Source organism: Octodon degus, unplaced genomic scaffold (genome assembly GCF_000260255.1).
Source record: "Octodon degus isolate 3935 unplaced genomic scaffold, OctDeg1.0 scaffold00057, whole genome shotgun sequence".
In the NCBI taxonomy this organism is placed as follows: Eukaryota; Metazoa; Chordata; class Mammalia; order Rodentia; family Octodontidae; genus Octodon; species Octodon degus.
Window position 1 is genome coordinate 1,813,512 of NW_004524633.1, and position 21,594 is coordinate 1,835,105.

At 51.3% G+C, this 21,594-nt stretch overlaps 1 protein-coding gene across 2 annotated transcripts in view; it reads left to right on the plus strand.

Moving 5' to 3' along the window:
- Patj (PATJ, crumbs cell polarity complex component) overlaps positions 1–21,594 on the plus strand; it is a 203,310-nt gene that overhangs the window by 126,451 nt on the left and 55,265 nt on the right. Inside the window, exon 29 of one of the 2 annotated variants that reach the window (XM_023718315.1) lies at positions 10,876–11,072. In XM_023718315.1, coding sequence (XP_023574083.1) covers positions 10,876–11,072 — 197 coding nt within the window. Of the gene's footprint in view, positions 1–10,875; positions 11,073–21,594 lie in introns of those variants that run through there. The other variant, XM_023718316.1, reaches the window with a different exon arrangement.

Sequence of the window (21,594 nt, forward strand, 5' to 3'; positions counted from 1 at the left end):
TCTTATTTATTTATTTACTTACTTACTTATTTATTTTTGGCAGAACCAGGGGTTGAACTCAGGCCCTTGCGCTTGCCAGGGAAGCGTTTATTCCACTGCACAATCCCCCCGGCTCTGGATTTTCTTATTTAAATGCTCTGCAGTGCTTTACTCACTCTTGTCTGTATTTTACATTTGTGATAGGCCAACAGTCTACCACACTTGCAAAGCAGGACAAGTCCATGCGTCTTACTTTCAACCTGTCCACCACAGGTCACTCCTGGCTCTAGGGAAAGCTCGGACCAGTTCACCGTCGCTCGGGGAGCTTGTACCCGTGCCGACCACTGACAGTTGGCCTGGGCCCGAGAGGCGCACTGCACTGACCTGGGCGGGGGCACCGCCCCAGCGTAGGCCCACAGTGTAGAGCAGTGACTGGGCTGGGGCACAGGGCGGGTGGCCGCGAGCTGGCGAGAGGGCCTGCTCTCGCTGCAGCCTTCAGCCGAGACACGCAGGAGAAGGGGCGCGCACCTGTGCCCTCAGGAGCCCAGGGCCAGGGCTTGGCGACAAATGCATGTTGGTGTCCCAGGATTCCAACTTCGCTAGGAGTCCTGGACAGAGCTGGACGTGACCACTTCCTATCCCCTGAGACCACTTGTTTGCTTCTGGGGACTGAGACCAAAAGCACCTTGCCCTGGAGCACCTCAAGCACTCAGAAGCACAGCGTCGGGCAGCACGAGGTGTCCCTGTCTGAGCCACGCTCTTGCTTGTGTTTACCTCTCTGAACTGGAAGGTGGACTGCCTGGGCTCAAAACCCTTTTGACTCTCTTGGCGTTCTTAAGGGGTTATAATTTAGTTTAGTGTTGTTTATTCTAGTGTAATGCTTTCTAGAGGGCGATGTGTATTTTGTCATTGTTGTAGTTCACCACAGCATGTTAGCATATTAGAAAGCAATGTGACTGTGTTTGTGGCTAAATCCAGTTTAGCTAGTTAACTAACATTATGATAGATTGGCAGGTTAAAGGTTCCAGAGATTTCTTTGGCATATTAAAAAAAATTAAATTCTGCCCCAGTTGTAATTTGAAAAGAAAGCCTGGCAGTAAAGCCTCCTAGTGGCTTGTAAGGTGACACTGAAAGCCGGTCATTTGCACCCCGCTTACGTGCATGCGACCAGATCATTTGCCTGTGAATGCTGGAATGGTACAAAGTGGAACAGGCTTTAGAAGACTGAACTGCACAGCTCAAAATTACACAAAACTCCTTTGCAGGTCTACCTAGGGAAAGGATTTGGTAGCTAAGCCTGAAGGATTAGCACATGCTGTGTTTTCACTTCTGTATTTTTGGCTGGCGCAAAGCCGACCCCTCCTGCTTTGGAGGTTCACACCATTGCTGGTTTTTTCAAGACAGGCTCTCACTGTGCAGCTCAGGCTGGCCTCGAGCTCACTTCGTAATGCACGCTGGTCTCCACTTCACAATCCTCCTGCCTCAGCCTCCTGAGTGCTGAGATTCCAGGTGTGTGACACCCCATCCAGAACATTGTATTTAAAACAAAGTTTTAAACTTTAATTTTAGATACAAGCTTGCACTTCCCTGAGACGCAGTGGTCCAGTCGGCCACTCTGAGGCCTGGGACAGAGGGGAGCATCTGTCTGGGGACAGTGCTCCCCCTTTCCAGGGCTACATGAAGCTGTCTGAGGCTGTGAAGGGCCTGCAAGGTGTGGCTGTACTCAAGAACCTTCTTTTAGTTGTAGGAAAGGTTACGATCTGATGTCCCAGTGCAGTCCTAACTGCCTGTCAGCTGAGCTCCTTACTCTGGAAAGGCAGCTTGGAGCCGGCGTCCGTCCCTCAGCCACTGCGGTTTCACGCACCAGAATGTCTGCTCATAACCTGGGAAAGGGACAGTGAGATGGCTCAGCGGTCTAAAGCACCTACTTAGAACAAGCTCAGCAAAGCACAGGGACCGCGGTTCAATTCCCCAGTGCCACATGCCAGCCCGCCCCGCCCCCTGGTGGGCTGAGCTGGCCACACACACACACACACACACACACACATAAAAAAATAAAATTTAAAAAAATAAAAAATAAAAAAAAATGAAGTTGCCTGTGGCTCTTCCCTGTGCTTCCCTAATAGTCCACAGTGCTGAAAGTCGTGTCACTGCTCTTGGCTATTTGTTCATCACCAAGAACAGCTTCTACTTGAGCCCTCTGCCCATTTTTAAGTTGGGTTATTTGGGTTTCTTTGTATAATCTGGATGTTACCCATACCAAACCTGTTCTCCTCCCAGAGGACCGCCTTCTTTCTAGTCTGTCAGTTGTGTTCTTTGATGAATGAGAGTTTTAATTTGAGTAAAGTCACACTTGTTGATCTTTTTTGATGTCATATCCATGAAATCATTGCCATATTCCGTGTCATGAAGGCTTCCCTCTGTTTCTAGAAATGTCACAGCATGGCAGGATGGGCCTCACGCCATGGCTCTTCTGGGCGAGTGAGTCGGGGTCTCACTGTACAGCCCAGCCTGGCCCAAGTGTGTGGCAAGGCCCCTGCTGGAGCGCTGGGGCGGGACCCAGAGGCGCTCCACCACCAAGCTGCATCCCCGCCCCTTTGATTTTTAAATTCTGAGACCTGGTCTGGCTAAGTGACCTAGGTGGGCCTCAAACTTGTGTTCCTCCTCCTCAGCCTCCCAAGTGCTGGGACTCTATGCAGGTGCCACCCGAGCACATTTGTTGTCGGTGACTCTATGGCAACCTCACTGTCACCTGGAGTCCTTGGCTTATACCAGAGGCCCTCAACACCAGCGTCCTCCCAGGGTTGAAGGTGTGTGACGGCACATGCCCACCACTACCGTGCCCGCACCCCAGTTCTGCCTGCCCTGCCTTCCTCACTGTCTGGGCTCTGTTTCCATCCAGGAAACTGAGTTGTGCAGGAGGTGCCTTCATCCGAGCCTCTGGGGCCCAGATCAAAGAGCCAAGGGCCTCACTATGCCCAGGCCCGGTCGGCGGTCACAGAGGTTGACATTTAGCCTGGGCTATGTTTCCCACCTCACATCCATCCCTAGTAAGAGAAGCTTCAGAACAAGGAGGTTTTGTTGGAAAAAACTCGCCAGCTCCTCCGTCCCTTCTGGGATGACAGCACAGAGGCTATCCCCAGGCGCTCCTGGCCGTGGTCCTTCTGACCGTCCTGTGAGCCTGTGAGGATAAGCCTGTTTCTTCCACTTCCGTCAGATGAGGTGAGCGCATCCCCAGGACAGCTGACCCCACCCTAGGTGAGGACGCCCCTACATGACCCGTACAGGATGTATTTTCTTTCAGTTTGAAAATTTCCAAGCACAAACATAAAGAGTCAGTGAATTTCCACACACTACTCTTCCTGGTTCAGTAATTACCAAGATTTTGCTTAATCCGTCTCCCCTCTGCCTTATTTGTTTTTCCATTCCCAGACATCTTGTATTATGTGTATCACTAGAGCATGCTAACTCTGGTACCAGGTACACACCCAGCATGGCTGTGATGTTCATGAACTAGTTCACTTTCTTCATTGCTGGGACAGAATACCCACTCTCCACGGAAGCAGAGAGGAGGGCAGTGGAGGGCAGGATCTGCTGCCCTTTCTCGCCTCCTAAGGTGAGACAGCTGTGAGCCCCATATCCAGTCACACCGTCCCCCGAAAAACCTCCTGTGAGCACAGGAAGCTCTCTAGGGACATCTACATAGAAACTGTAATACTAATGTACAATCTACAACCCAATATTTTATTGTCTGAAAATACAGCTTTACTAAAGATTCAAGTTAAAACTGAAAGTTCTCACGTTACACTATTTTATTTATCTTTAAAAAGTAAACATAATGGGCCAGCGAGGCAGCTCAGTGGACTAAGCACCTGCTTAGGCAAGTGCAGGGGCCGGGGTTCGATCCTCAGCACCACATGCTGTGCCGGTCCCACCCCCGGGCCAGCGGGGCCGGCCACCGAGTCCAGGCGTAGTGGTGCACGCCTGCAATCCAGCACTGGGAAGGCTGAAAGCAGGAGGCTCACCACACGTCCGAGCTGCGCAGTGAGAACGTGTACCTTATTTATACAAATTTCCTTCAGGAATGAATGAATAAAAATAAACATATAAAGATGGGCAGGAAAATGGGAAAGAAAAAGAGTCAAGTATCATGAGCAGGTACAGATTCTCTATGATGACTGTGATCATGTATATCTAAAATGTACCAATGAAATCTGATTAAAATAATAAGCTTAGGAAATTTATACAAACAAAACCATACAGTACTGAATGTAGCTCTTAGGATTTCCATCCAGAACATACCCCCACAGACGGCGTCCAGGTCACTAAGCGCCATGTGACTGTCACTGGAAGCCACTACGTGCCTCCTTTCCTTCATTATTTCTTTCCTTTTTCCAAAAGGTCGCCTCTGTCTTGACCTCGAAAACTGCAGGTGCCTTTGCCAGATTTTGAAAAATAATAGAAGAGCATTATGTTGCATGCACTCTTTTCTGTCCTGGTTTTCTTCGCTCCGCAGTGAGCTTCTAGCTTCTAACTGTGTTGGGCACCGTGAAAGCGGCTTGTCTGCAGGGCCGTGTACCAGCCCTTCCGGCTGCACCTGCGCGCCTCCAGGATTGCGTTGCAGCTCAGGGAGCGCCGGGGTCGACCTGGTGTCTAGCAGAGAAAGCTCGCTGCCGTGTTATCTTTGTCCCAGCTGCTTTCTGCTTAAAGTTTATTCACTGCTTATTGGTTGGTTTGACTTGTGGAACCAATTCATTTAGTGGAAACTTGTAGAGGTACAGTACTAGCTGGGGACTCTTCGCCTCCATCCTCCATGGTCTTTTAAGACAATAATTTTAATGACTCTTGCTTGAGGCAAGGTTCTGATTTTGTTTTCCTTCTATATCTGTGTTTGAGTTTCCTTTTCAGACTATATCTACTATGGGTTGCATATTTATTTATTTATTTATTTATTTATTTATTTATTTATTTTGCGGAACCGGGGATTGAACTCAGATCCTTGAGATTGCCAGTCAAGCACTTATTCTACTGAGCCATTTCCCCGGCCCTATGGGTTGCATTTTTAAGAGGCAAAGAATACAAATAATTTAAAGCCTTTGTTTGAGTTTTCTGAGTTCCACACACATACACACAGAACTTTTTGTTCTTTTGGCCCCAGTTCTTCCTGCGGACTGCAGATTCCAGAGCCAAACTCTGAGGGCAGCGGCAGGGTTAGCAGTTGCCCCGCGCCACCTGGCAGCTCTCCGGCCCGTGCTTTGGGCTCTTGGTCCATAGAACAGGGTGATGCTGCCCCCCCCCGCGCTCCACAGACTCCGCGGGCAGAGGACCGGGAGCGCGCTCCACAGACTCCGCGGGCAGAGGACCGGGAGCGCGCGAGCGCCTCTGAGCTGTGCATCCTGAGCCGCTGTTCCCGCACTTCGGTTCAGCTTATGACCCTGGGTTTTGGTTGCGATAGCCATCTACAGGTTCCTGGGGCGTTCCCAGCTTCCTGTCCTGCAGAAGTGGCTACATGCCTCAGAGTTTGCTCCTCTGCTGTGCTGTCAGGGACGGCTGCCTTATGCCCCGTGTTTTTTCTTCTCTGTGCCCCTGAGCTTGCGCTTCCCTGGGCTGCTGCCTGCCTGAAATCGTTTATTGCTGCTCCTCAGTTGCTACGGTTGCCTTTATACACTTGTACTTCCCAAAATCTCATGCTCTGACTCAGAATTAACGCTGGTTACTGCATACAATTAATTAGATATTTTCATACCTGATTTTGCCCAAAGAACTACCATTGCCGTGTCCATTGTGTAGGAACCGTGTTTAAAACTATTTTCTGTTTGTCATTTGGAAGCCACCTGGGCAACTAAGAGCTTCTGGAGTCGCCGGGTTGTCATTCCAGGACGCTGAGCATTTGCTATTGAATCCTGGGCAGAGATTGAATTAGGTTTTGTCTTAGAGGAAGGTTCTGTTCCTTAGCAACCCCCGATTGCCTGTGCTCGTAGGAAGCTCAGAGGCCTCCCGGAGAAATCAAATTGTCTTCTTAGACAGGGAAAGCGCCGGTGCTTTGATTCAGCTTGCGAGCAGCCTGGGGTTCCCTGTGCGGGTGACCCTGTCCTGGGGCTGGACAGTCCACGTTTAGAGCCAGCACGACCGTTCAGCTGAGCCCAGACCTCTCGTGCCCATTCTTGCAGTCCGATGCTCGTGCTGGGGTCCTGGGGAGAGCTCAGTGCAGAGGAAGTAGGCTGCTTGCCTCAGCTCTGATTTTCATTTAGAAGTGGGAAGCCATGAGGGTCACCTGATTTTATTTATTTATTTATTTATTTTTTAGTACAGGGTCTACAGGGTCTCACTACATAGATCAGACTTGTAATGATTCTCCTGTTTTCAGCCTCCCATGCACTGGGATTACAGGCACACACCACCACACCCAGTCTTAATCGCTGTCTTAGAGCACCCCAGGGGCGGGGCTGGTACAGCATGCCAGGGATTGAACCCCAGCCGCTGCACTCTGCCTAAGCAGGTGCTTTAGTCCACTGAGCTATCTGGCCGGCCCCTCACTTGAAATAAGAGTTGCTGCCACTTGACTGTCGTGTCCTAGCAGCTTGGGGAAAGAAGCAGCTTTCCGTTCCATGTTAGGCTCCTGGCCTAGGCTCTGCCACTAAAGACAGACAAGAGGAAAACGTAAGAAACAGAGGAAAATAAAAGACTGGGAGCCAGGCACAGTAGCACACACCTGGAAGGCCAGCACTCAGAGGCTGAGGCTGTGGTGAGTTCGAGGTCAGCCTGGGCTACACACTGAGACACGGTCTCAAAGCAGCAAACATAAAAACAAAAAACGACTGGTAAGAAGAGATAGGGAGAGAGGTCTTCTTCAGATGGGAAGGAGATCAAGGGATGGGGGCGGGACAGGGACGAGAGCAGGAATGAGATGCCTGCTGCCCACAGGCCAAGGCTGCCCGTGACACACATGCAGATTCTTACAAAACAAAGCCAGGAACAGAAAAAGTCCAACGAAGCAGAACTTCAGTATGTTTCACATGCTATGTTTGGAAAAAAAAAATCAGGTATGGTTTTCCTTTGTAAGGAAGGAATAAAGCTGTTTTATTTTGCTCTTGATACAGGGAAGGAAGCTAGGGACATTCTAGCAACACCCGAGCACACCCCAGCCCTTTATTCTTATTTTGAGACGTGTGACCTTGAACGTGCGCCCCTCCTGCCTCAGCCTCCTCTGGAGAGGAGGGCCAGAGCCCTGTGCAGCCCGCCCAGCTCCGTGTGTACGCTTTCTGTGCCCGGTTTGAGGAAGACCTAAACAGCCTGCAGAAGTAGGGTTGGCTGAGGGGTGTGACCCAGCGGTGATACTGCGGGGACTGGCAGGGCCATTTGGGCAGCTTCTGCTGTCCCTCAGGTCCCCAGAGATGAGGATGTGCTGTCTGCCCACGGGGGGGGAGGGGGGGGGAGGGGCCTCCCACGCAGCCTGCTGAGAAATAAGGACCAGGAGTGGCCAGCTCCTGGGTCACTGAGCACCCCAGTAATTGTAGTGTGCTGGTGCACATGCGCTGTATGTACGTGTTTCTGTGTAGGAGAAAAATCTGAGTCCTTGGGGTTTTGTTAATTTTAGAGGAGGAGCCCCCTGGCTTTAAGTAGAAGAATACTCTTTACCCCACTTCTTTAAAATGATACATTTGTAGTCAAGTTAAATTGAGTGAATTTCCGTTCTCCTTAGACCTTTTCTTCCCACCCCACTCATTGGCATGGAAATGACTCCCAGCCGTGAGGTGTCAGGGTCCCCACCACCAGCCACCTGTCTATGCCTCGGGACAGTTCAGCTGCAACCAGGAGAGAGGGAGGCCACTGCCTTTTCTCTTAAATTTGGATGAAAAAAATGGCCTGGCAAAGATGCCTGGACCTTTCAGAGCCACGCATCAGGCGTGGTCGTCACGCACACGCTGACCTTATCCTCCTTGTCCCCTTCAGGCTTCTCTTCTGCTAGACCTACAAAACAGAAGCAGCGCGTGGGAACAGGGGCGCCCCTTCTGGTCGGGAAGCAGAGCAGCCCCCATGGCACACAGGGCGGGAGTGTGGGGCTGGCGCGCACCCAAGACAGGGACCGGGTGCTTATCCGAGTTATTTCTCCTTCACCAGGCGCCAGTGAAGGACAGGCGCGCTAAAGCAGGGCGACGGGCGCGCGGGTCCCCGTGCCAGCCGCCGGTGCGGCCACTTTGGCCCATGCAGTGTGGCTGTGCCGTGCTCGCTGGGGATGGACCCGGGCTCGGGCAGGTGGCAGAGGACGGCAGCGCTCCAGTCAGGCCAGCCTTCCTGGGCGAAGGCCTGCTGCCGTGCGGAAGCACAGAGCACCACTTTTATGCTACATGTGACTTACTTTTTTGAGAAATATGTCTGCTGTGTATATCTTCTCTCTGCCACTGTGTTATTCCCACTGACAGCGCTGCCTGGCCATAATCATTGTGTCTGAACAAACCTATCATGCTGTTTCCCCTGGAGGTGTATCATTTCTTTGTTTCTCCTATTTCAGTTTTTGCAGTCTTGTTTTCTAAGAACTGATTTTTTCCTTTTTTAACTGTTACGTAAAAAATAAAATTATGCATTCTAATGAGGTAACATGCTGTTTCAATAGATTTATATGTTGCGTGGTATTTGAAGAACGAGTTGTTGGTTTCACTGATCATTATTTGCTGTTTGGTATTCCTTCATCCTGCTTGGCGTGGGGCTCCGTTCTCTCTAATCGCCCTTTTATGTTTGCTGCTTTTCTCTTGGCTTTGCATTTGCAGCACAGTTCCTTTTCTGACTTTGTGAGCATCGAGTCTAACATTTACTTTTTTTTTTTTTAATTTTAGGGAAGGGTCCACAGGGTGTTCAGGGTCTCACTACTACATCGGACTTGTAGTGATCCGCCTGTTTACAGCCTCCCAAGAGCTGGGATTGCAGGCGTGTGCCACCACGCCCGTCTCAGTTGTGGGCTCAGTGCGCCCTGGGGGCGGGGCCGGCACGGTAGGCCTGGGGATCAAACCCCAGCCCCTGCGCCTGCTTGCAGGTGCTTTAATCTGCTGAGCTATTTATAGCTCGCTGGAATAAGTGCTTGAATGGCAAGCACAAGATCCTGAGTTCGATCCCTGGTACCACAAAAAAATAAAAAAATAAAAAAAATAAAATAAAATAAAATAAAATCCTTTTTGTGACACAGGGTCTCACTATTTCAGTTCAGTTCAGGCTGGCCTTGAGCTCACTTTGTAGCCCAGGCTGGTCTCAAACTCATAGCAATCCTTCTGCTTTTTCCTCCATAGTGCTGGGATTATAGGTGAGCAATACCACACCAACTTTTCTTATTGTCTGGTAAATTATTCAACACTAGAGTTAGCTTTCCAAATTCTGTTTAACCAACTCTGTCAAATGAGAAACCTACACTTGTAATTTTTTTTTTTTTTTTAATGTATTTGGTACCGGGTCTCACTATGCAGCTCAGACTTGTAGTGATCCTCCTATTTTCACCCCCCTAAGACCCCCATGCTGGGGTTACAGGTGTGCGCCACCACGCCCAGTCTTAGAATTGTCATTTTTATATCTTGGGCTTATTAGTATTTATTTCTAAATTGAGATTTAAGAAATTATTTTTGTAGTTACCTTTCAGAGTTTTGGTCTTATTGAGCTGCATTCCAGGAATGCAAGCCTATGTGACATGGGCTCTTTCTGTTACTGGGGTTCCAATTGTGGCCCCCAGAGTGAGCTTCTGTAAGAGCTCTGGGTGCGATTATTTTCTGGGAGTTGGGGGCTCTTGTGCCTCTGTTACCTTGATCCTGTTTCGTCTGAAAGCCTTCACTTACTTTCGTGTTCATAGCCGTGTATTTCTCTGTGTTCGGGGGCTGTGTCGGAGCTCTTGAGCCTCTTTGCATGAGACCATCCCTTCACGGACCTCCTGCGGGTCCAGGAAAGTCCAGGAGGAGGCTGAGTATGGTCACCGGGTCAGCGCACCTCCGGGGTGGGGCCAGCGCAGCATGCAGGACGGGATCAAACCCTGGTCCCTGCTTGTGCCGAAGCAGGCGCTTAGCCCACTGACCTGTCTTGCCAGCCCTGTGGATCCGTTTTTACTGCTGATTCCTCGTTGGCTTTCAGGTTGGTGGAGCGGCACCGTGGCCTGGCTTTCCTCCCCATGGCCTTAGGACTCCACGCTCAGCTTTGGCCTTGCTGGTCTCAGAGACCTTCAGCGAGGCGCAGGTGGGGCGTCTGACTGGGCAAACTCCACAGTGGTCAGAGTCTTTCTCACATTTCCACTGGGCAGCTGTTTCCCGCCTGCTGCGCCTGGGCCTGAGCTTGAGCCACCAGAGTCAGAGCAGGGGCAGAAGTGGAAAGAGGGTTCTGGTCTCCCCAGCACCAGGAAGTGAGGACAGAGAAACCTGGTTTGGGATGAGTGGAGCCCGGGGCAAAACACTGCTGTTCCTGACCGCTTTGCACCATTTGTGTACTTAAAGGCTCTGCTGGGGGCTGGGCTGGGGATCCCCTAAGGTGCACATGCCCTGACGTTGGCCCGCACTGCAAAGGCACGTCTGAGTGTGTATGGAACCAGTACGTATGTAGGCGCCGTTACACTTTAGAGTGTCGGTTTTCTTTCCAGCCCTCTCCCGGGGCAGGGCCTTGCTCAGGGCGCGCTCTCCTTCCCTGGTGGTTGCAATGGGCAGGGCCGGGGTCTTCAGCGCTGTGCTGACTGTGAGGGCCGCGCCTGGAGACCTGGGAGAGCAGGACTGCAGCTGCGCCTTCCTCACAGGACCACGCGGCACCGGGTCCTCAGGGCCACCTAAGGGCACCCAGGTGGGGCGCGCTGTTGCACAGGAAGCCTTGCCCTCTTCCTGCAGAGCTGGCTGTTTGCTAGCTGCTTCCACTTTCTTCTTTCTCTTTTCCTCACAGAAAAAATCAGGCAGAGATATGCAGACCTGCCCGGCGAGCTGAACATCATTGAGCTGGAGAAGGACAGGCGGGGGCTGGGCCTCAGTCTGGCGGGCAACAAGGACCGGTCCCTCCTGAGCGTCTTCGTGGTGGGGATCCACCCAGGGAGCCCTGCAGCTACCGACGGGAGGCTGCGTGTGGGAGATGAGCTCCTGGAGGTGAGGATGGCGGCACGGGCGGTGGGGAGGGGGCTACAGCCTCGTGGGCTCCTTGATTGGGAGAAGGGTAGAGACCGAGAAGCCGGGCGAGGGGTCCCCTGTCCACGACTGCCGGAACGGCTGCGTTGGTGCTCATTTCCCTGGAGGTGCAGGCAGGGCCTGTGCCTGGTCTTCACTTGCCGCTCGTTTGCGCATTCACTCACTTGCGTGCTGTGAGGGCCCAGAGGGAGGTGAATTGTCCAGCCCCTTCACTTGGCACTCCCAGCCTAGAGGAGAACAGCAAATGAGACAAGACCTTCACACATGACACAGAAAAGCAGTGGTGACAGTGAAGGCCCCTCTGCTCAGCCCCAGGTCCGCTTGGATGCGGCACAGTGTCATTACATGGTGCGCAGGGACTTGGGACCTGGTAGCTCTGGTGACTGCTATGCTGAGGCCTCTAGGAAAAGCATCCATGTGGGGACATCTGAGGAACCCGGTCCCAGAGACACAGCCAGGCAGTTCCCTGTCCACCAGCTTTGTTTCGAGCCGTGTGGTCCCTCTCACTCAGGTGGGACACTCACACCCACAGTGAGCCTGCTGGAACACAACCTCCTTGGTCTCCTGTCCACAGCCAGGGCCAGGCAGCTGCCAGGGACAGGGGGACGTGGCCTTCCTCGCCCTCTCGGCACAGCATGCCAACCCTGAGGCTCTCCAACCGCTGTGCCCAGGGACTCGCTTTAGGTTTCGTGGTGCGGTTGCTTACTGAATTGATGGGGTGGATAATTGGGCTAATTGCCCCTCAGAAGGGAGCGGGTGTCCCTAGAAGGCTGGCTTTCCCTGATCAGCTGCTCCTCCGAACCTCTGGCTGGGGCTCAGAACAGAACAGAGGCTGCAGGCACACGTGGGGACAGCAAGCGGCTCGTGCTGGGGGCTTCAAGGACGGGGCTCAGCAGCCACTGGAGCCAGGTGGCAAGGGCCGCCTTCGGGGCAAAGCGAGGTGCTGTGTTTAACTCCCAAGTTTCTGAGCTACATAAAGTGGGGGTGAGTCCCCTTTTTTTGGGCAGCTGTGGGGTGACAACTCAGCATGCCGTGGTGTCCTTGCTCTGTGCGGCTTAAATCACAGCATAGATATTGCCTGACAGAGACAAAGAACTTCATGTTATTGCTACGTGGAAAAAAAAAAAAAAGAACTGCGGAAGCCAAACGTCCAAGCCCGCGCTTCCAGCTGCCCCGTGGCAAAGCTGCGTCGGCAGCTTGTCCTGTGCTCCGCTTGTGCCCGGAGGATTGAATTTCTGAAACCTTAAGACCTGAATATGATCCAAAAGTAGCACACGGTAGTAAATAAATCACTATTTTGTATCCATAGACAAGATTGCTGGTCCTTTAGGGTGCACTGTTTCTAGCCTTTAGATTATCTCCTGTGGGTTGTTACCTCCTGTACCCAGGCGTGAGTTCATGAGGTTTGTTTTTTAAAGCAATAACTATGCCCCAGTGGCCCACGTTATAAAATACCTCTGTGTGGAGCTTAAAACTAAGGTCATTTTCCCTATAATTTCATTATCAGAGATAGCCTCTTAATAACTAATGATGCAAAACTAGGCTTACCACAGCCTTCACGGCAGCAAGTGGAGCATGGCATGCAGCACTTGCATTTTAGATCTGACTGTGTTATATATCAATCAAATCTCAGTAAAGCTCCTTGAAAACTGGTTGCTCAAAGCTGACAAAAGTAAGTGTTGGAAGGAGGTCCTGGGGGTGCCCTGCCTGTACCCCATCCTGTGGTTGTCAGCCTGTCCCCAGCTCATGGATCTGATGTCACCAAAAGATCTGAGTAGTCAGCTCGGCACACAAAGTGCAGCCCTCTGGCTACCAAAGCCCTGGAAGGGAGAGATGGGCTGACCCTGTCCCCAAGTAACCAGTGGCATCATGTCCACTTTCCACACGAAGGGCTTGCTCAGCAGGGAGAAGGCAGCAGGGGCTGGCATTGGCTGTTCTGGGGATTGCACTTCCCTTAGCTCCTCCAGCACCTGGGAGAAGGCTGTCAGGGTCCCCATCCGCTTGCTAAGGAAGCTGGGAAGGAAGAGGCAGGGTCCACAGGCAACCCTGGCTTCTCCAATGTACGTCTGGGTCTGGGTTAATCATTTCCTTGAAAGGTATCAAGGGGACCTCTCAGCTTGTAGTTTCAGTGTAGATGCAGGTGTAGATGAATATAGCTCAGGCGGAACCACCTTAAAGCATCTGTCCTGTTGAGACAAAAATGCCTGGCACCCAACGTTAAAGGGGGAAGGGTTTACTTAGCTCAGTTTGTGGAGGTTTCAGTCCATAGTTGCTGGCTACCAGGCAGGATGTCATGGAAGAGTGAGAGCAGTTCATAGGAAGGCAGCATAAGCAAGGAAGGGAGAGAGGGCACGCCTCTTTCTGCCCTCATGTCTTATGCAGGTGCCCTGCCCCAGGGAGAGTGTAGCACTCACACCTCTAATCCCAGCCCTGGACCATGAATCGGTTGCAAACTCTAGATCCAGCTGCTTTGAAACCACCCTCCCATGAGGCTCTGGGGGTCATCAGACACACCGTGACAGCACCCGAGATCCGTCTCGCGTTGTCATCCCGCTGGGTTCTGCTTGTCTTCTTGACACTCAGTGCTCTCTGAACTCACGTTATGAATGCATTTGGTGGGCCAGGGAGATGGCTCAGTGGAATAAGCACTTCCCTGGCAAGCGCAAGGGCCTGAGTTCAATTCCTGGTTCTGCCAAAAAAAAGAATGCAGTTGGTACTAGGGAGGCTGAGGCAGGAGAATCATTGGGAGTTCGAGACCAGCCTGGGCTAGGAAGCGAGCTCCAGGTGAGACCCTGTCTCAAAAAGGCAAAAAAAAAAAGAATGCAGTTGGTGAACTGCACCCATCTCTTGAGGAGCAGAGAAGAACAGTGATCACTCTTGAGCTTGTGCTTGTGCGGAGGAGCCTGCACATCTAATTAGAGGCCTCCCTATGGTCCACCCTGGAGTTCAGGCTTTGTCTGCTCTGCAGAACCCGTTATGTAGCCACATTGTCCTTCTCTGTTTCCTCTTCGGAAGTGCATGAACATTAGTGTTGCTGGTTCTTTCAGACTCTGGCTTGCTAGGAAAAGAGTTTGAATTTTTTAGTTACACTTTGCTGCCTTTATGTCACTGAAATATTTAGGACAAGCGGCTGCATTCCTGCTGGTGTTGTCTAGAAGAAATGACAGCCCTGCATTTGCATCCCTGCAGCCCTCCTTACTGCACTGCCAAAGCCTTGTGTGGGATCTCTCTGCAGAGCCAGGTTACCTTAAAGTCCTGGAGAGAAAGTGTCGCAAAACTGTAAAAGTGAGGGTGATCGGAGAAGTGGGTTACTGCAAAAAATGTAAAAAAGAAAAAGAAATGGAGCAGCTGTGCTGGGGAGCCCCCATGCCCCTCGGTTTGGGGTCCCTGCTGACATCAGGAAACTCTGCCCAGACCCCACTCTGTGCCCCGCACCTGACGTCGGGTGCTCCCTGCTATCCTGTGATGCAAAGTAGTCAGGAAGATGGACGAGGGGGCCCCAGAGGGTTTCCTACACCAGCACAACACGACTTATTTCCGTATTTTGCCTTATTTCCACTGACACACGGTGCCCCGCCCCCAGCTGTGGAGGATGGCCAGGGACCTGGGCTCTGGGGACCGCTGTGCCCGGTGTATGCCGTGGGCTTCCTCGGCCAGGGACCTGGGCTCTGGGGACCGCTGTGCCCGGTGCATGCCGTGGCCTTCCTCCTCCATGTGTGTGACAGCATCAAGTACGTGGACTGGGCTTGGTGAGATCAGCAACAACGGCCGTGGGGTAGAAAAGTCGCACAGCGCGCTGCGCCAGGGCTCTGTAACACCTCCCCGGGGTCGCGCTATATTCACACCCCCACCTCTGGGACACTCTCGCTCCCTACACCTGCATGTGGGCAGCACTCTCACCCTTGGGGTCCTTGTCAGGCGGAAGAGCTACTTGGACCTGAGCCTGGTCCGTCCAGTAACAGATGGCTCTGCAGCAAGCAGTTGGCTGGACACAGTGTGGACAAACTGGGCAGAGGGTTGAGTCACACCCCAGGTGGGGAGCCTGTTGTGCTCCTCAAAATGAAGCCTGATTTAAAATTACGGATTGTTTATTTCTGGAATTGTCCATCAAATATTTTCACCCCGCAGTTGACCACAGGTAATGGAAGCCCTGAGCTGTGAAACTGTGGCCATAGTGACCTCTTCCTGATGCCCAGGGTAGCGCCCCGCGTGTCGTCAGGCCACGGCCAGCCTGCCAGGCGCAGACCCTGTTGCTGAAGAAGTGGTTCTGACGCATTTCACATACTCCAGGGAAGTAAGAAAGTAGCGCTGCTGTCCAGCGAGGCGGTTTTCAGAGCTGACCCTTGGTGCTTCTCTGCCTCTTCACCTTCGGAGAGCAGAAGAGGACGGTGCCGGGCAGTGTGATGTCTGGGGGCGGGCTGGTGGGGTGGGGGTGGTGAGCGTGTGTACTGGCGAAGTCCCGGGGTCCCCGCCGAGAGCATCCTCACGAATGCCGGGACCAGACCTACTGCAGCCTTGGCATCAGGAGCTTGGCGGGGACTCTGCCTCTGCCGCTGCCTTGCCGTAAACCTTTCACAGGTCGCTGAGTTTGGGGGTCTCAGCAGCCTCACTACCAAGCGCCGGAGCTCGACTGCCTTATCTGTCATGCCGAGCAGGGTGTCAGGGCAGGCGCTGCATGAGCTATGTGTGAAAAGCGAGCAAAGCCCTCTGACATAACCCTGCCTGTACAAGACCGATCCACCAATGAGACTACTTCTGAGAAAAAGACAACTGGAGGTGGAAGGAGGGCAGTCAGGGTACAGCCCTTGCTAGTGGAGATGTTGACTGATCAGACCTGCTGTTTGTGTGGAAGACGCAAATACGAAGTGAGGTCGCCCTGGCTGGGGTGAGCTGCGTCCACTGATGTTCTCGTGAAGCCCTCCCAGGGCACAAACACCTGGCGCTTTTCACTCATGTGGCCCAGAGGACCACGGAGGACCACGGAGATCTGCTGTACAAAGTGGCTGTCTCCACGGAGCTGAGCTATGAAGGGGTGGACTGTGCTCGGCCTCCTGCACTCGTTTCTCCCTACTCCAGATGGGGACAGGAATGGTCCTTGCCTTTTGTTTCTGTCCTTGGCTCATTTTCGGTGCTAGAGCTTGGAGCCAGGGCCTCTGCGGTGAGCAGGTGCACTAACAGGGCCGCACCCAGCCCCCAGAATGGGAGGTTGGGGTGGCGAGGCCGTCCCAGATCCAAGGGAACTGGTTGTATCTGTTTCAGCCTCAGAACAGTAATTAAGGTGTTTATTTCTCTGTTCACTTTCCATTTTAAAATAGACTCAGGATTCATCAGAGGCAGGCCCAGGGCAGGCTCAAGGGTGGAGTGCCGGTGCTCAGAGGGATGAGGCGCATAGCGCTGGGAGCAGGCTCTCAGCGGTCCAAGCGCCTGCCAGCAGGACCCTCTAACAAATACATAGAGAAAGCGAAGTAGACAGGAGACAAAGGACTCAAGAGCTGGGGAGGCCAAAGCCAGGGGAATCACTTCAGGTCTGATCTGTGTAGTGAGACCCTGTTCTAACAAACATTAAAGAAAAGTTTTTTTAAGATTCAAAAGAATATCTTCTTTTTTCTCCCAGTGTACAAATGTAGAACGACTTGAGCCACTTTTTTCCATCACTCTGCCTTTGGAAAGTTTTTATCTGTTTTCATTTGAGAGAAAATGAATCGCTCAGGCCTTGGTCATGTGTATGAGCGTGGCCCTCGGAAACTGGCGAACTACTCCAGAAACAGGCTCCGCTCCAGCGGGGGCCACGGGCTCTGCATCCGCACTCAGGCCTCCAAGCCTGCCCTCTGGCCCAAGGTCTTTGAAAGTTGCTGCCTTGTGTGTTGTCTCTTTTTGAGAAAAAAACAAAACTACTATGACCCTCTTTAAGCACTCGTTATTCCTGCATGTGGAGCCGTGTTCCCTCCAGTTCTAGTCAGCGTCCCTGGGCTCAGCACTCCTTTCCCTTTTACTTCTCTGCCCACAAACCCCAAATCTAGAGTCCCCAGATCTCTCCAGGTCGTGGTGGGGCTTTTCAAAGTGGCTGGACTAGGGTATATGGTACTGGGATTAAGGGTGTGTTGGTTACTGAATTAGTCCACGGATTGTCTTGGTGTGGCTCTGGGTGTGGAGAGGAGGAGGCCCATCCTGAGTGTGGGCAGTGCCACCCAAAGGGCCCAACAGTCTGCTGGACACTACAGAAGCCTGGGGCTCTCCTTACACTCACACAGAAGCTTTTAAAAGATGTAATTGATGGCTATCTCTGCGATGCCCTCCTCTCATGATAACACTCCTAGATACATACCGTACAACACCTTGGGGGAATGGTTGTCCATTTGATGACACATGATGATGAGCATAATAAATATTTTGTTGATAGACAGACAGACATAGTTTCTACTTTTTTTTTTTTTTTAATTTTCTGATACAGGGTCTCATCAGACAAGCCTTGAACTCACTCTGTAGCCCACGTAGCCCAGCTGGTCTTAACTTATGCCAATACTCCTGCCTCAGCCTCATGAGTGCTGGCATTACAGGCATGCCCAGCCTGACTTTTTAAAATGTGTTCTGAGCCAGGTGTGGTGGCGTGCACCTTTAATCCCAGCACTCAGGAGGCTGAGGCAGGAGCATTGTTGTGACTTGGAGACCAGCCTGACCTACAAAGTGAGCTCAAGGCCAGCTTGACTGCATAACAATAACCTTTCTCAAAAAGGCCAAAAGACCCAAAATAAGTAACAAAAAAAGACATTTTGAGGCAGCTACTCACCCAGGCTGCCTCACGCTTGTAGCGATCCCCTTGCTCGGCCCTCGGAGCGCTGAGGTTATTCCCGTGCACCACCATGCCTAGTTGTGTTTTTTCTCACTACAGGTTTATCAGGATAGACATTTCGATGCTTTAGTTTTTAATCTTTTTAAGCTAAATTCTTAGCTACAGAATTACTAGACCAAAAATTAACCTATAAAATTATTTGCCGCTATAAACATGATTTGCTCCTTTTTCTGCATATGTGTTTTATTTAATAAAGAATTAATAAAAGAAAAATGTTAAAAGTAGAAATTCTAACATCTTGAAATGTGAAGTTCAGAACATACTTGTAGGTAGAGTAGGGAGGGATCTCTGAGGTGCTGTCATCAGCAGTTCAGCTAATGTGAATTTCAGCTCAAATCTAATAACAGTTCATTACTTTCATAATAAATCCTTTTGCTGAAAAAACACTGGCAAGGGCATTGTTGAGTTTAATGAATTATGACATGATGTTCAATCCTGAGGTGAATCTGTTACTTGAAATAAATTATATAATTAATACTTTCAATCCTAGCTTCTTAATTAACTTTTACTTCTAATTTAGAACATCTTTTGAGTGGATTTAATTGAGCTGCTTTTCAGCAGAAATTTATATTCATGTTCAGTTGAATTGTGGAAAATTAAGAGTAGTTGAAAAACCTGTCGTCTCATGATATTTTTGAATTATTAATTTTATTGAAACAAATCTCACTAAAGACCTCCAAAGTGGAAGTTTATGCAGTATTAGGAGAGGATTTACACCATTTGCTTTTGTTGACTCTTCACGGGATTAAGCCCAGTCTGTTCCTGCTGCACACTGACACACTGCACCAAGACCCTCTTGCGTGTTCTTGGGGCTCAGCCAGGGCTGGGTGTTGCTTCCCCACACGCAGCAGTGGAAGCCAGGCCAGGGGGGAAGGCTCAGCCGCACGAAAGCCCGGGAACGCAGAGGCAGGCCCTCTCCTTCGGGGCTGTCATCAGAGTGGCTGTAATTCGGAATTGCAGAAGCTGGAGATGTAAGCCAGTTCACCCAGGACAGCACCCCCAGGGTGCTGAGATAGCAGCCTCCAGTGACAGCCCAGAGTGCTGGAGGCACGGGGAGCCCTCTCTGTCACACCAAGCCTTTGGGTATCCTTGTCTTTTCTAAGCTGGAATCTCAGCACTCAGGTTTAATCACAGCGATGACCAGGCGGATTTGGGGCTGCAGTTTGAGCGCTCATCTCTAGCACATTTGCTGTCACTGACCAGGCTCTCAGGAGGCTCTTGTCAGGAAGCAGACGAGAAAGCCAACATCAGCTGAGAAAACCAGACTTGACTTGAGCCTGTTGGCAATGGAATACCCATCTCTGACAAAAGTAAACAAAAAAGGGTGGTATAAATGAAGGACCTTTTGTAGTGAAAAAAATTTATATTATATATATATATATATTAGGATGAATATACAGCTACTTTCTCTTAGCTCAATGAGAAGAAAGGTTTGTACTAATAGTGTTCAGACAAGATATCATGTTTGCATCTTGTACTCTGAATAACTACTACAAACACAACAATATGCAATGCATAACCTGTTTTGAAACTGTCTCATTACTATTTCTTTCTCAATGAAATTAATTTTAAAAAAGGAAAGAAAGAAAGAAAACCAGACGTGAGATCACAAGCTTAAGAGGCCCCAGGGCAGAGCCGCTCTTCCCTTTGCTTCCTTTTGCTCCTCTGGGCTCCGAGCTAAGTTCTCAGAGCCTGAGGAGCCCGGGAGGTGTCCCCCGTGTAAATCAGCACTTAGAGCCAGAAGGGCCTCGAGCTGTGTCTGTGGAGACCCCGCGCCTGAAGGAGCAAAATGTACAGGGTGGGCTGCCAGGAGTGCCCTCAGCAGGCCGCTGCGCACGGGTGTGTGCTTCTCTCAAGCCTGGCTGTTGCTGTCTGCTTCCATCAAGGCCCTTTCGGGCTTACAGATGGCATCCCTCCTGCTGTGACCTCCGGCAGCAGTGGTGTGAACACTGAGGACATCAGCCCTTGGGCTTCACTGCTGGTCCTGCCTCAGCACTTCACTTTCCTGGACTGGCCTTCAGCAAAGGCAGGGACAGGCACACGCACTCTTAGTCAGAAGACGGACAGCTCATCGGGAGCTGCATGATCCCCCCACCCCGGGGATGCAGAGGAGGCTGCACCTGGGACTCAGAATGCCAACTCCTGTCCTTGCCTCCGCATGGCACACACAGGCTGTCCTGTGTCACACAGCGAGCATGGGAAAATGGTTCCCGGGGTCTCAGCTCTGACACAAAGCCCCAGCCCAAGTCACATGCCCCTGGCTGTGGCACACAGCTGTTTGCAAAGAGGGTTGGGGGCACCATGCTTGCCCCGGAGTCAGAAGCAGCTTCTAGCAGTCGAGGCCCCCGCAGTCCCTGCACCTCTCCTTTTGCTTGGGCTTTCTCCTTCCGGTAGCAGGGGGATTGCAGGACAGCTCACATGCAGGGCAGGATAGATGTGGGTAGAAGTACAGTTGGCCATGCAGAGTTTATCCAGACAGGACTGTGTGGAAGATAAGGGCCCATGGTCACGCTGGGATGAGAGTTGTGCGTCTGGTCCTGATGACAGGTCATCATCTGAGTGTGTGGGGAAGCAGCACCCCAGGGCTGAGGGGAACACCTCTCAGCACTGTGGGGTCACATCAAAGATGAGGATGTAAGGCCAGGGATATAGCTCGGCGACAAAGTGCCGCCTGGCAAGTACAAGGTCATGAGTTCAGTTCCCAGAGCCAAAAAGTAGTAATAAAAACTGTTTCACCTTTCAAGGGCTGACCAGATAGCTCAGTAGACTAAAGTGCCTGCTTAGGCAGAGCGCAGCAGCCAGGGTTCAATCCCCAGGGCACGTTGAGGTGGTGACTAAAACCGGGTGTGGTGGCCTGCGCATGTAATCCCAGCACTTGGGAGACTGAAAACAGGAGGATCACTACGAGTCCGATCCGTGTAGTGAGACCCTGTAGACCCTGTACTAAAATACATTTTAAAAAAAAAAGACACGCCTGCGTGTTTGCGTTATGTCACTGAGTCACCTTGGATAGGAGAAATGTGGGGAGAGTGCTGTTTTTCTGCTTCCTGCTCCTTAGTGTGCTGAAAGTGAACAAACTGTAGCCTTTCCAGGGTCTACAGAGTCCAAGTGGCCACTTGTTCGCTTGTAGCAAGAATTTGCCCACAATGAAAAACGTTAGTGGTTTTCCTTTGGCCACAAAGGCTAAAATATGGTTGATCTATGTTTATTTCTACAGTAAAAAATTCATGAGGGTCCATTATGGTTCAGGGTGCAGCTCATTTGCACGAAGAAGAGAATGTGGTGTGTGGGACTCTGCATTACTCTGGGACCCTAAAAACTGTATCAGTCAGTACTGAGCATCTCCTCCGTGGACTCAGCCATGGATGGCCTCGGGTAGCCACGCCAGCATGTTCTGTTCTCACTCAGAGTTTATGGAATAGCCATGTTCATAAAGACCCCCTTTAGAAATCATGTGATGTTACTTTTTAAGGAAACCATATAGTTACCAGTGGGTGTGCCCCAAGATGACAGATTTCTCCTTAAAGTGGCTGCTAGCTGAGTGTGGCAGTGCGCAACCATAATCCCAGCACTCAGGAGGCTGAGACGGGAGGAGCACCATGAACATGAGGCCCAGCTGGGCCGCATGGTGAG